The 14,524-nt window shown below is 37.4% G+C and overlaps 3 protein-coding genes across 4 annotated transcripts; 1 reads left to right on the forward strand and 2 right to left on the reverse strand.

Annotated features, from left to right (window-relative positions):
• Positions 1–586: 586 nt before the first annotated feature.
• Positions 587–5,122, reverse strand: ppcdc (phosphopantothenoylcysteine decarboxylase). Its single transcript, XM_026364535.1, has 5 exons — positions 4,905–5,122; positions 3,167–3,262; positions 2,717–2,845; positions 2,427–2,595; positions 587–743 (listed from the first exon to the last, which is right to left on the reverse strand). Exons 1-5 carry the CDS (start codon positions 5,046–5,048, stop codon positions 664–666), a joined length of 618 nt encoding a protein of 205 aa, XP_026220320.1. The 5' UTR covers positions 5,049–5,122; the 3' UTR covers positions 587–663.
• Positions 5,123–5,201: 79 nt separating this feature from the next.
• hacd3 (3-hydroxyacyl-CoA dehydratase 3) lies at positions 5,202–9,073 on the forward strand. Its single transcript, XM_026366282.1, has 11 exons — positions 5,202–5,415; positions 6,036–6,078; positions 6,163–6,236; positions 6,337–6,501; positions 6,661–6,706; positions 6,961–7,071; positions 7,184–7,311; positions 7,429–7,541; positions 7,950–8,056; positions 8,136–8,267; positions 8,368–9,073. The coding sequence occupies exons 1-11, from the start codon at positions 5,338–5,340 to the stop codon at positions 8,442–8,444; spliced, it is 1,074 nt and encodes a 357-aa protein (XP_026222067.1). The 5' UTR covers positions 5,202–5,337; the 3' UTR covers positions 8,445–9,073.
• Positions 9,071–13,765, reverse strand: ints14 (integrator complex subunit 14). Of its 2 annotated transcripts, none has more exons than XM_026366280.1 (12): positions 13,684–13,765; positions 13,074–13,360; positions 12,872–12,979; positions 12,586–12,741; positions 11,435–11,553; positions 11,202–11,344; positions 11,017–11,109; positions 10,652–10,796; positions 10,387–10,520; positions 9,956–10,074; positions 9,662–9,727; positions 9,071–9,583 (listed from the first exon to the last, which is right to left on the reverse strand). In XM_026366280.1, exons 2-12 carry the CDS (start codon positions 13,293–13,295, stop codon positions 9,350–9,352), a joined length of 1,539 nt encoding a protein of 512 aa, XP_026222065.1. In that variant the 5' UTR covers positions 13,296–13,360; positions 13,684–13,765; the 3' UTR covers positions 9,071–9,349. The 2 variants fall into 2 exon arrangements, with proteins under 2 accessions (XP_026222065.1, XP_026222066.1); XM_026366281.1 differs by having other exon boundaries at positions 13,702–13,719.
• Positions 13,766–14,524: the final 759 nt, after the last annotated feature.

Here is a 14,524-nt window from a genome sequence, read left to right on the forward strand (position 1 = left end):
GAGTAACAGATATTTATACAAGCGTAGACAAAAACTGATTTGTCAGTGTGTGGAGTCCATTTTAAAACATATCAGCATGTCGCCAATGAAATGCTACTTTGTAAACAACAGAAATATCTCATTATACTTTTCAATCTACTTTTGGAGTTAATGCATCATTGTGGAAAAACAACAAGCAGATTCAATGAATTAGTCAGCTTATAGGAATTAGCTCTCTAATGACTCATCAGTCATGTGAGTGTAAAAACTAGCATCAACTTGTTTAAAATTTGGCTCTAGTAGCGGCTGGTAGTGCCTTCAGATTCTGGTTGATTAAACCGCCGACGCTGAGCTTCTTCAAAGCTACAGTAGGTTAGGAATTACAGGAGCTTATGAATCATCAGTCCTGATACAAATGGTGAAGGTGCATATTATGCTGCCCTGACAGGTGGAACAAAACCAACAGAAGACACAGGGAGATGCCAATCAATGACAGTCTGGACACACCCACACAATCCAAAGATGTTGAGTTATTAGGTAAAATAGGTGACAGCAATTATGTGAGTTTACCATGGGTGTGTAGGTCCTTGAAGGTTCAGACACATAATAATTTGGATGTCATCAGGTTTATTTTCTGTTGATCTTTGGCACCAGCTGTACAGTACAATGTGTCATTCATGTTTTCTAAGAAGACTTAACTGGTTCCTGAAGATGCTGTTTGACCACACTGACAATAGTTGATACCTCTGCCATTGCGCCTTTACCTGCAAGTAAAAATGTATGTGTGTTACACAAACACCTTCTGCTGGGAAGAATATATTATCAATCAGTGGCCTAGAAGCAATGAAACAAATGACCATGTAAGATACTGTAAACCTTCTCCACACACATTAATGCAGTTTAAAAAATATATTCTCCTTTTTGCATAACAATAAACCCAATTTCCAGAAACGTTGAGTCTTCAATCATGCAATAGAAGTTAAATCTGTGATTTGATAATTACCTTGAATGTTTATTTATCTGATGAGTCACTGAGTGACTTAATTGTATTACTTGTATTTTGAAAATATAAGCAGGTTTAGGTGTTTTGATGTTTTGTGCCTGCAACACATTTATTACTGAACTTCATCTCACCAATATTACACATATAAGAAAGTAAGTTGTTTACAAAACAGGACATAAAGTGAAAAAGCACAGCCTGTTTATCTCCTTGAAGATTCACTTTCCTAGATGCTTATTCTCTTCAAAGCAATATTCGCAACAGCAATTTGTTTTCTGCTGCACCTTGTTTGCATAACAGTCATTTCTTGACTGAGTTGTAAATAAACACTATTAGTATTTTCAGCTCATGATCAAACTGTCATATGCTATTAAAGTCTATGATAAACAATTCCCCAGTTTACCCCTTTAGGCCAACAACGTTTTAATTTGATAGGAACAGAATAAAGGAAGTAGGAATCTGTATACATGTTTGAAGAATGACTATATAAGTGCACAATCAAAATCTCTTTAGCATGTTCTAATTAAAAGCACAAGAAAACTGACCCACTGAACATGTTATGAATACACATACATATACCTTTTACTCTAGAATCTATGAAGGTGTAATATCACACAAATTTTTAAAACCTAAATTTAACTTTAACTTTTAACACACATGAACTCTGTACTGCCAGACATTATTACATTAGAAGTGCTTGTACAACGTTTGACAGGTGTCCACAGCATATGATGATATGTTCTGCCAAAGTGGGGTATCACAGAGTGAACGCATTACTGATCTAAAATATGTTTCTTATCTGAAATATATTCGGTCATGCTGCAGAGGACATGCAAATGATATGTTGGCAGCATAGTATGTCAGTGTCTCTTAGTACAAAGCACCCTGAGCTGAGGTTGATATGACCTCCCACACTGCTGCCGTTGGCTGTTTCCTTTGATTCATGCAGTCTTCTGCTCAGTAGATAGGTTTGTTCTGAAACTGGGGCCATCTCCACAGGAAGTGCCCTTTGTTATTACAGAATGAAGGGTAGTACGTGAATTTGCTTGTTTCACCACTCTCTACAGTTGAGGAATTCAAGCTTCAACTTTAGCACCAATGGTTTTCTGCATTCCAACCCACTGTCAAATTTATAACAAGTCTGGCCTGTCTTGTATTTATCTCATCTTTTGTTGCACTTTAATATGATTTACATGCCATTTAATGTAAAGTATTTGCTCTTAATTGACTTGCATACTAAAACACTGCTATAGTGACAATAAAATTTAAATGGAAAAGATAAATTGTAGTCATATTAGTGCATAATGTAGTTATATCTAATGGAAATAACTAATACTACAATTAGTCAGGTCACTGCTTATATTTAAAATTATTTCTAATTGTTATGGTCAAACTTCCAGGACCTTGCATTTTGAGATCATATCATCTTCCTATTTTAAAAACTTACCTTCATCACCACACACTAGCTTCTTAGCAATGCAGGGAATTTCCACATATCCAAACTCTTTCAGCCTGGATATCTGCTGGGCTGTAATAGGATGCTGCCACATAGCTGTATTCATTGCAGGGCAGAAGAGGAGAGGACGACTGGTGTCCCAGGCTCTTACCACACATGTCTAACAATAACAACATAACAAATACTAATCAGCTTGGAAAAATTTTCAGAAAAATTGTGTAGTAATTTCTTATTTGCCATAACAATGTGTGGGTAATCAGATAATAATTTCTTGTTCTTACCAGCAGATTGTCACAAATGCCACTAGCAATCTTTCCAAGAGTATTGGCATCTAGAGGGGCAATAACAAATAGATCTGCCCAGCGCCTTAACTCAATATGTAGCACAGGGTCAGATCTCTTTTTCCACAGCTAAAAGAGAGACATGACTTTAGGCACACAACCAATGGGACACTTGTTTCCTTTCTGGAATACATGACACATTAAACCAAGGTTTCTCAATCTTTTCTGGCCCTTGACCATGTTTTTATGTTTCAGCATATTCATGAGCTCAGCACCTGGAAAGTTATCAAGTGACAATGGCATTCTTTCACTTATTAATTTTAAGACCATGAAAATCACTTAAAATTGACTGTTTGGTGTACCAGTTATATAATGCAATATGTTAATACAAATACACCTATTATTATAACAACAATGGCTCACTATGAAATTTGACAAGGTCATTTTTACCTCCCACTCATCCTTGTCACTGTAGATTTCTACTGAAACCTCTTCAGGATTGTAGAAGTGCTTGGCATGCTCTGTAGTGACCACTTTTACTTCCACCTAACCCATAAAATAAGACAATGACATTTACAGTTATTTTTAAGCAGTTTTGTTTTTTTCTACAGTGCTGAGGAGATGGAAAATGAAGAAGAGACGCCTACAAATGGCAAGTCACTGATTGTTATCTTATGTTTTATGCATCCTACACTTTCACACACCTTAGCAAGAACTGGTGGTTAGATGTATACAGCTTGCACTTGGCATGTAGTTTTGACTTTTGATTGTTTACTTTGTGCAATTAACATAACAATTAACAATATCTTCTAAAGTAGTTGTTGCCAAGACAAGACCTCTGCAGTTACAAAAAAAAAGTTAATAGTAGATACATATGTTGAAGAAACATGACTGAATAGTCTACTATAGTTTTACCTTATATTATCACTGCCAGTGCTATTGCTATTAACAACATGACAGCAGTTTTGTGGAGATTACACTGATTTATTGGTTGATATTACATCCTCGGGCTACCTGGATCGTCATCCTAATCCAAATATACCTTTGGAATAACCAGAGATTTCATTTCAACTCATATTTGTAGTTGGACATGCTAGTCAGAACAAATACTTCTGCGTATAGAGTGAGCCATCAGCTATTACAAATACTATTCTGAATTTGTTTTTATAGTAGAATATATTTGCATTGCTAAGCAAATACAGCACAGCTGCAAGCTGTATAGTAGTGCAATAATACATATAAACCTGTGTTTGTTTTATGTGACACAAAAAGATTTTTTGTGCAGCAGACACTTTGTCATACCCTCTTCTCTGTCACCTTTGTTTGCACTTAATTTTTCACTTTTAATGAATCGTTAGGGTTTTCATTTATGTAGAATCTTTGTGAATTGGCTAAAGCCACTCTTAATTTAACCCTGCTGTACTTTGTGAAGCTTTAGATGAAAACAACTATGTTTAAGAGTAAAAATAACAGTACTGCAGGTTAAATAAAAATTATCTTAATAACAAATTAAATACCTGTTTTAATTTATATGGCCAATAAATTCAGAGAAATTGAATTGAGAAAATGGAGAAAAGTGATGTAAATACCAGTTCTAGATCTTATCATTAAATGGTAGGGATCATAATCTTAGAAGGCTCATTGTATAATTGTCAGTGGTTTCCTAATAATAATTAATTCAATTAATGCAAACAGATGAATACATTCATTTATTAAGTAAAACCATTTTGTTTATAAAGACAGTGTGCTTCCTGTCTACTGTAGCTGGCAGTAGTTACATTGCGTGCTACCAACAACCTACAGCACAATCTACTGTTGCTGCAGTCTCACTTCTATATTTAAATCACATTCGTATATATTTTTAATGACCATCTAATAGATGTCAGTCCACTGATAGCACTGATAGACATTTAAGACTTTTTTTGGGTTTTTTTTTTTTTTTTTTGCTAGACCTTTTTGAGGAAATAGAAGTCTATGGTTTTAAGACTTGCACGATATGCAGACACATTATTTTTTGTGTGTACCTAACAGCTAAAACACCTACTCCACCTTGTGGTTAAGGTGAGCTTGACACCGTGCTGGGTAGAGAAACAATTTTGAGTATGCACATGAGCCAAAACTTTGTGTATGGGTATAACGTAAACAGACAGAAGTGACTGAATTAAAAAATTAACATGAAGCAGCTAACCCCTGGGAGGAGACGAAGCTGTGAGACCAAAAGAGGAAGTTTCAAGGCTGCGACGCTTCCCGTAACGCCAACAAGAACCTGCATTTTCCCGCAAGATTTCTGCTGATCGTCTTTCACATAAGGAACGTGGTCTTCTGTCTGCATATTAACAAATCACCACGAACAGGCCGACAAGCTGTCGTGCAGCGCTTCCGCGAACGACACCTACTTCCGTAAACATTCACTGGCAACCAATCAGAGGAGAGTCCAACCGACGGTTTACGCTCCTGAACGAGCACGTCACGACGCTGAGGGATGGCGTGTGCGCGCTGTCGCAGAATATTCTGGGTATCTGCTGAAGACGTCCAGCTCGATGGCATGAGAGGAGGAAGCTTCATTCATTTTAAAACCAACCACTCGTTTGTTTGATAGAAAGATTTTAAAAATAGCAACGATGGCCCTCACACCACTCGTGTACTGGGCTCAACGCCATGAAGAAATTTACCTGCGAGTGGAGCTGACAGACGCTCAGGTGAGGGAACCAAAGCTTACACGGGGCCCTCTGGGCTGACTCAGCAGGTGTGCACTTGGATTTCAACAACAACAACAACAACAACAACAAACAAAAAAAAAGTTTAACTTAGTACTTTTAGACTGGCGACAGCTCTGGTTTATGCCCGTAAAGATAAAGATATGCAAATACAGGCAGTAGGTTTCGGTAAATGGCTCGCCGATGCTAACTGTACAATTTGCATACTGGATGATGAATAGAGAGATTCCTTCAGGTGGTAGTTGATCTTTGCAAAGCATCTGCAAAGGCCTGTCAAGCCTGATCCCACCAAACCAGTCCTTTGCATGGGTTAGTATGTAATATCTACCTGTAGTAGGAGGTTTAGGGTGAGATACAGGAGTAGCTGAACCTAAAGTTACCTGTTGCACAACAGTTTATTCTCCTGGTTATTTTGACTGGTAATAAATATGACTTTTGTTTAAATTATAGCTTTTTATGGGGACTCTAATGTTTTCTATTTTTAGGTCTGATTTATCAGTATTTCGTGGTATTCTTCACAGGAAGTGATATGCTGCCCTAATTATCAGATCACTTCTGCAGAGGGAAGTAAGCTCATCATGTGTCTCTGTTTCTTTTCGCAGAATATAGCTGTCCATGTACAGGAAAACGTCCTTCATTTCAGAGGTGATGTACATTTCATGTTCGTTCAACTGTGAGAATACTTTAAAACATTGTTAATTTGGGACATTAATTCTATTTTGTGTGCAGCTCAGGGCCGTGGGGCAAAAGGACAAAATGAATACGAGTTCAGCTTGGAGCTTCTCTTACCGGTGAAGCCAGATGTATGTGTCTATATTACAGTTAATCATCGAAATATAATATTGTTTCTTACTTATGCTTTCTAGTTTTACTGATTGTCCTATGGTGAACATGTTCGCCTAGGTGAGTTACAAGTCCACACAGCGGCAGGTGAATATTACTGTGAGGAAAGAGCAGCGTGGCTGGTGGGAAAGACTAATTGTGCAGGAGCGTAAACCTGTCTTCCTAGCACCTGACTTTGATCGATGGCTAGATGAGTCAGACGCTGAGATGGAGACCCGGGAAAAGGTGAGATTAAATTGTGCTTTTAACATTGACAACTGTGTTAAATATCATATTTATATGAATTGTATATTGCCAGTTATCAAAGTATCATCACTAAGGCTGTACTAATAATATCAGGTATCAGTATTGCAAAATAAATTGTACTTTTTGTTCTTCAAAAAGGAGGAGAAAAGGAACAGACTGAAGGCTATGAGGCAGAAAGAAGAAGGTGAGTACACATCTTGAAGACAGGAAAAGCTTTTAGCTGATAGTGTGTTTTGCTAATTAAAATGTTTATTTTTATTTATTTATAATTATTATTGGACAGTTCAGCATTTAAACTCAAATCAATTTCTCTGAAGTCTGGAAATGTTGTCTCCATGACCTGTTGAAAAAGATTCATTTCTTAGAAGTATACATTTGTCATGTCTTTGTTTGCGTTGTGTCTGCCTAATATTTCATTTTTTCTTTTCAATATTTCAGGTTTTGTCAGCCTGAAAACAGTCTTTCTGTTTGTCTATAACCTGGTACAGTTTCTTGGTTTTTCATGGATCTTTGTCAACATGACTGTGCGACTCTTTATCTTTGGCCAAGGTGAGAAATATAAACAATGCTATAACTTAAAGTCTCTCAAGTTTTTTTTTTAATTTTTTAATTGCTACACAACAACTAGGTAATATTGATCAATAATAAACTTTTATTTCAGATTCTCTGTACGACACATTTCACACTATATCAGATGTGATGTTCTTCTGCCAGATTCTGGCAACAGTAGAGGTCCTCAATGCTGCTTTTGGTCTAGTCCGAACAGGTGTTACTCCGGCTCTTATACAGGTATGGGGAATTCCTTTGCTAGAGCCTCAGCTTTATGGGCTCACACAAAGTGTGCCAATAAATGAAAAGGGTAACTTCTAATTAATGAATTATTTGTGGGTTTTGTCGTTTTACTAGGTGGTTGGAAGGAATTTCATCCTCTTCATCATTTTTGGTAGCTTGGAGGAAATGCACCACCAGCCTGTTGTGTTCTTTGTTTTCTATCTATGGAGCGCCATCGAGATTTTTAGGTAAACATACATCCTCCTTGTTGTTCACATTAGTCTCATATAAATAAACATGCATTTACTGTATTAATGTTCTTTAAATCACACCAGAGGTTCTTTAATTGGACTTTAACTTCTGCTGCTTACGTGTGGACTTGTTTTTTGTTTTAGAGCTTTAATATATGAAATTATTGTGCTTTTTATTCAGCTCTGCTCACTTAATATACATTTTAAAGCAACATTACATCACATCACAGTAACTATAGATTCACAGATTTTACAAAGTTTTTAGGTTGTTAACCAATTATCTTTTTTTAAGTGGGTCTTTTAGGCTGTGTAGTTTTGAAGACGGAATTCTATTGATGCAGTTTTGTGTTAATTAGCAATATGATTTGTTTTCTACCTAAAACTACTACAATGCTCCAAATTCAGGTATCCATTTTACATGCTGGGCTGTTTCAATACGGAGTGGAAAACCCTCACATGGTTGCGGTACACAGTCTGGATGCCACTTTACCCATTAGGTGTTTTAGCTGAAGGTAAGCGTCTTTACTTCTCTTTTAATTCATTATATTTCTTTACATATGAATACTGACCTTACTTCCCAATCCCATGTAGCTGTTGCTGTGATACAGTCTATTCGCATCTTTGATGAGACCAAACTCTTCAGCATTCCCCTGCCAGAAGCCATCGGCTCTTCTATCAGCTTCTCTTACATCCTGTACATTTATCTTGTTCTCATGTTTCTGGGTAAGTGTTCAGATAAAAAAAAAATAGATCATATGTTTCTCTAAAAATATTCTATTCTAATGTCAATATCAACCTTGTAAACCACCACCCTTCTTTTCAGGACTTTTTATCAACTTCCGTCATCTTTACAAGCAGAGAAAGAGGCGTTTTCGCACCAAGAAAAGGAAAGCAAATTAAGATTCAGCATCAACAACAATCCTTAAATACCATTGCTGCCTGCTTGTTTCTAGTAATTTTTCAAATGATACTCAAGGTAAAATCGATATTTTATGAGAAAGCTATTTTTCAGTGTCTCCGTTTACTCTAAAATAATTTCCTTTAATGGTTAACATGAGCCTCCTAGAAATGATGCAGTGTTTAATGATGGCATTAATGGTTTCACTGATTAATTTGTTCCATGTCAGCTTGTATTTTGTAGAGTAGTGAGGAGCTGTGATAATCCACAGAACTTGAAATATTATGTGATATTGTGTTTTTGGTTTTAGTTAGTTAGTTTTGGTTTTGAATGCACTGCAGCAAACACTGACCAGGACACCATACTGTTGCCATTTGATATGGTAATTGGTGTATAAATGAAGAAAGCTGCAACATTCTCAACAAATACTGTAACTGATATCATTCCAGAGTTATTAAATGTCTCACGAACCTCAGGGAAATTATTCTGGGGACTGCTATAATTCAGATAATTTTGTGGTCATTCATTTGTATCACTTCCCCACCCTCTTGTTTTCTCTTGACAGTCACCTGGATTTTAATTTAATTCATCATTTAATTTTCCAGAGTTGCTGTAAATGTGACAGTAATTACTCTTTGAATAAAAATGGAGTTTAAATTTGTGAAAAAAAGATACTACAAAGTTGTATGTAAAAATGTGTACACAAACATCTCATTATGTGTGTTTTGCCATGTTCCAGCAGTTTCTGTGAGGAGTGGTAGTCGTCTGACTCGGTTTCGCATCAGGTTCTTGAAGCAGCCACTTTGACAAGTTCCATAAACAAAATTCAGCGTTCACTATGTTCTGTCTCTACATTGATCCACACAAGATGAGGCTGATATATCAGAGTTCATTTTTTAGACACAGCTCAGCTTGAGAAGTCTGTGTGCATGGGGACAATGTTATGGTCAAAAGCAGAATGCTGGGAATCTCCAGTGCTGGCCAGTTTGAGTTGCTGTGCAGCATGGGAGAGCTGAAAAGCAGCATCTGGATGGGCAGAGTCTGGCAGCAAAGTGCACTCTCTTTCCAAGAGATCGGCCACGACCTTCAGAAGCTCCCAGAAACCAAAAGCCAGGGCAGCTTTCCGCAGACGGTTCAACTCCTGACAAATGAACAAAAATGTATGAATGAAAATTCATAGCTGTGTTTTCAGTCTAGAGCAGTTTTCAGTGAAACCTACCTTATAGAAGGTTTGAGTTTTATCAGGTAATTTTCTTGCATTCCTCAGAATCTTCTGCACATCAGTCTGTAAAACGATGCAACAGATTACTGAGTATTAACCACATGCATTTTACTTAACACTGTGGTTTAACTAAACAATTCAGAATGATAATTCAGGAGTTCTTTCGAACTAAACACAGGTCTGGATCACAAGGTAGAATTTCTGATGTTGGTCAGATCAGCACCTTGGATGCTGCTATTTGCGTGAGTTAATGTCTGAATAACTAAATGGGTCAAGTGTACTGAACTGTACCTGAAGACCACTGGCCTTTATCCAAACAGTGACATTCTGGGCATAGCTTCGCTTGACCGGTGGCTGCACGGGAAAAGGACTCTTACTGTCATCCTCTCCATAAGGATTCTCAGCAGCTTCTGAAATACCAGAAAGGTAATTCAGTCATGTCACAATAAAGCAGCACAACTTCATAATAAGCCTATGTAAATAATTAACTGCTTTGTTATGTACACCTACAGGGAAGCCTTTGTTATTCAGGAATAAACAGTCTTTTACATGTACATGGGTTCATAAGTCCTAAGTTAAATAAAAATGCAGTTACACAATATCATGAACAAGGACCTAGCTGAGAGTTAAAGAGTGTGATGAAGAGACCCTGTAGACACTTGCTCTAAATGCAGCAGCAATCTTGCCCTTTCCTTATCACACACAAGACTTTAAGAAGTCACCTGAAATTGGTCCCAAATGCGAGATCTTGCCCAACCAAGGCAGAGGCTCTGCACCAGGTTCAAACAGAGACATCATAAGGTTTGATTTCTTCTTGCTGTCTGCCTGGGAGTAAAGCATGCCATACCATTCTGGCCTAGGAAAGAAGCAAACTAGATTTAGGCCACGGGATAGTAAAATGTACAAACTCATTTTAATGTGGATGTTTAAATAAACTGAAATTTGAATACACACAACTTAAATTTAAATAACTTTAAGAAATCTCACCCAAGCTGAACCAATGCTACCATGCCCTCAACTTTCAGACTGCCATGTAAAAGAACACAGAAATTTGGACTTTTTCCTGCCATTTGGCTGGCAGAGGGTTCCTCCTCAAGTTCATCTGTGGTTCCTGTGCCAACTTCATCCACCTCTAAAATCAAGTACATTGAAGATAGACAAATAAAAAAGCGGTACCATTTGCTTTAGTTTCGCCACACAGAATGCAAATCAATGAGTTTAAATGGATCTAGTCCTTTAAAGAAAATGTGTCTATTTTCTGTGAAGATCAGATGAACAAAAAGCAATGAGCCCTAGACATGATGTACTAATATGTGGATATGCTGACCCGCTAGATTTCTAGCAGCACTAACCTTTGTTTACAGCTATTGGCAGTACCAAGTGTCTGGATATCACAGGAGGACTGGAAATATCAGCAATTTCAATGAAACCCACAATTTCCAAATCTGAAACATACATAACAGAATGATGATTTGCTTGAACAAATAAACTGCTTACATTAAACTCTAAATTGTGAAATTTGAAGTTGGCTGGGTACCTGTGCTGACTGTTCGGGGCATAGGCTCCACCTCTTCATCAACTACAATAGGCTCAGGCCTAGGGAACACCTGAACATCTGAGGATAGATTTCCACAGTGCAGGACAGCATGGAAAGGAGAGTATGCATGATCAATCAGCCTCCTGTGGACATACAAAGGTGTACAATGAAAAAGGGATCTTTGCAAATGTATAATACATTCAAGTGTACAATTTTCACAGTTACAATCATACCCAAACAGGGCCTGCACACTCTTCATGCACAGCGGCCCCTCCATTGTGAAAATCTGTCCATCCCCCCCACTGATACGGAGTAGTTCCTCCAGGTTATCCATGGCATCAGTCATCTGTAACTGCAAGTACACAAGACAGTGGTTTGAATTTATTACAGTTACCAAACAAACACCAAGCTGCCAGATGCTGTAACATGGATTCAACTTCCACTAGAGAGAATTTCCATGTTTGATTGAACATGATTTAATGTTATTTAATTTCATTCAACAATGATTTTTACACACTGAAGTAGTACTGTACTGATGTACTGAACTGTCAAGCTCACTGTAATTATTCTAATTATTGTCTATTGTTATTTAATTGTTTTAATAATTTATGTTTGGATTCAGATCATATTGCACAATCAGCAATTGCCATTTTAAGTGAATTAAAATGAAATGCAAGCAACACCACAGCTATTCAGCGCAAACCACCAAACGGCCGATCTGGTTCTGGAGTGCTGCCATAAACACGTATAAGATGACTTAAGCAATCAGCAACTGACTGCGAGTGACAGCAGTTTCTTATATTTAATAAATGCAAGAGAAACTTATATTAATGCTGAATACATTTTAAAAACAATTTCACTTCACCATGGGTTATTGAGTGCAGAATAAAGCAACTATGTGCTTTAAGAAATAAGCCTACAACACAATCAAGCGTGCAAAATGTGGAGGGGTCTGAATACTTTCTAAAGCTAAATAATTTATATTTAAATACACCTTTTTGGCTTTTATATTCTGCAAAGGATAAAACTGTCAAGACCCAGCCATACTATACACAAGTAGCCAATACGGTCTCTAGGAGTCACTGAAATATTACATTCATTGACATTTAATAAACATAGTCTTCGCAACTCATGACTGCAAATCACTAAATGTTGAATATCAAATGTCAAAGCGCGATTTTCTCATACCAGGATGTCTTCGATAATATTTAAGATATGAAAGCCAAATAAAGGCCATCATGTAGTTTATGCTTTTTTTATGCAGCTTCTAGCTGCATGATATCTAATCAGGTTTCCTTCTTGATTTTATAATAACTGAGCTCAGATTGAGATGCAAGTACATTTAAATGTATCGTTGAACCAGCTTAAATGGGTGAAATAATACCTCCTCTGCATTGGCTATACACATGATGAACAGTTTGGTAGGAAAAGGAAAAGGAAGTGGGAACTTCTTGTCGTCCCCTCGCTGCTTCAGTGTTAGGAGGGAGTGACGAAGAGAACCCTTTCCAATACCAAGGGAGCCGTCAGTAACCAGCACCACCTTTAGGACATAAAAGGGATGTGCATCAACATTATCCTACGTATCAATGAATATGCTCTTACAGCTGAATTGATAAATTCTTTAATTATACATTCAGAGGTGTGATGTTACTGTGTATGTGTCAAAATACCTGACAGGGACAAGCACTCCCCCACTCCTGTTGCACCACGTTACTAACTCCATGTAGAGCTGACTCAATACAAGTCTTGTCATAGTCTTCCAGGTTGCTTAAAGCCTCCTGCACAGAAAAAGACATTAATTAAACGATTCTAATTCAAGATAATCACTCAGGAAAAGAAGACATGGTTCGACTTTACTACGAAGCCCAGTACCTGTAATGCATTGTAATCTCTGGTAAAAGGCACCAGAAGCTCCCAGAGAGAAGAAAAGGCCATCAGAGTTGTAAACTCCAAGCGGTAGTTTGAGGCCATGTGTTCAAACAACATATTTAGTCCGTGCACAGCCAAGTTCTTCCTCTGAAACTCTTCGCTGCCATCCAGGGACACTGGCCGTGTCATGGACAAAGACACGTCCATTAAGACCACGGTAGGCATGGCTCGGTGTCTGTATGGATTCCCAAAACACGAATGAACTCAAACTACCCTCCAATGTGCAACCGCTGAAAAAAAACAAAGACAATATTATTTTGTGAGAAGCATAAAGAAGCTATTGTAGTAGTATTACACTAGGGCTAATTTACACCAACCATTAACGACGTTAAAAGCTTAACGAAACATGTCATGTCACTGAAGAGAACTGTTAGCTAATGTTAGCTAAGTTAGCTGTTCGGCTAAATTAAGCTAAGCTTCTGCAACGTTAACACCAAAAAGACCAAACGGAATAATCGGTATGGTTACTGCTAAACGTATATCAGAAATCAACTATTCACCAGATAAATTACAGACTGAAAGAGTTATTATTAAACCAGAAACGAATACGTGCCATTCGGGTCTTCATTACCCAGTGTTTGTGTTTTAATGTGTACCACTACTTCCGTCCGGGTGACAACAGTGTGCTGCCAAATAACTAGTTCCTTTGTGATCAGGGGGAAGTGGACAAGAAACGGTACAAAAAACAAAACAAAGCAAGAAAAACAAAACAAACAAACACAAATAACTCTACAGGTTTTAGTGTAGGTCATGCCAACACTTTATATTGTAATGCACACCACTACTTAGTCCAGATGAAACAGTGCACATTAAAACAGTGGCCACTAACAGTTCCTATGCAGTACAGACTTAATATTGGCAGTTATAATATATTAATTATACAATATTGTAGCATTGAACTAAATTGACACACTTTTTCTCAAAATTAAATATTACTATGTATACATGGTATAGTGAGAGTGATACAATGCATATAATCCTCTTAGAAGACCTCAGGTATTAGGTATTATGCTGATCCATTGTCAAGACTTGTCCTGTGTCCTACATAAACCCTTTGGCCACTGGCAACAGTTTGGACTTATGTGCCACAACATACAGCTGTGGATGTCTGCTATGGAGATTTCATTACCCCAGACTTTGTAAGACACTCATTAGCTGGTAAGTCTGTGTTTCTTGTAACTGCATGTTGTTTAGTTTTTTCTCATGTGAATTGATGAATAAATTAGCTTAGCCTCTTCCGCAGGACACTTTCTCTGTATTTAAATTAGGATCCAGTTTTTGTTTATCTGTGCATTTTTGTCCTTGCTTGGGGTTTTTGTTGGTCTTGTCTGTCAGCCAGATATTTTATTCTGTTTCTCTGGAAACCACAAAGTGTAAACAGAATAGTCATAACA

Source organism: Anabas testudineus, chromosome 6, assembly GCF_900324465.2.
Source record: "Anabas testudineus chromosome 6, fAnaTes1.2, whole genome shotgun sequence".
Classification (NCBI taxonomy): domain Eukaryota; kingdom Metazoa; phylum Chordata; class Actinopteri; order Anabantiformes; family Anabantidae; genus Anabas; species Anabas testudineus.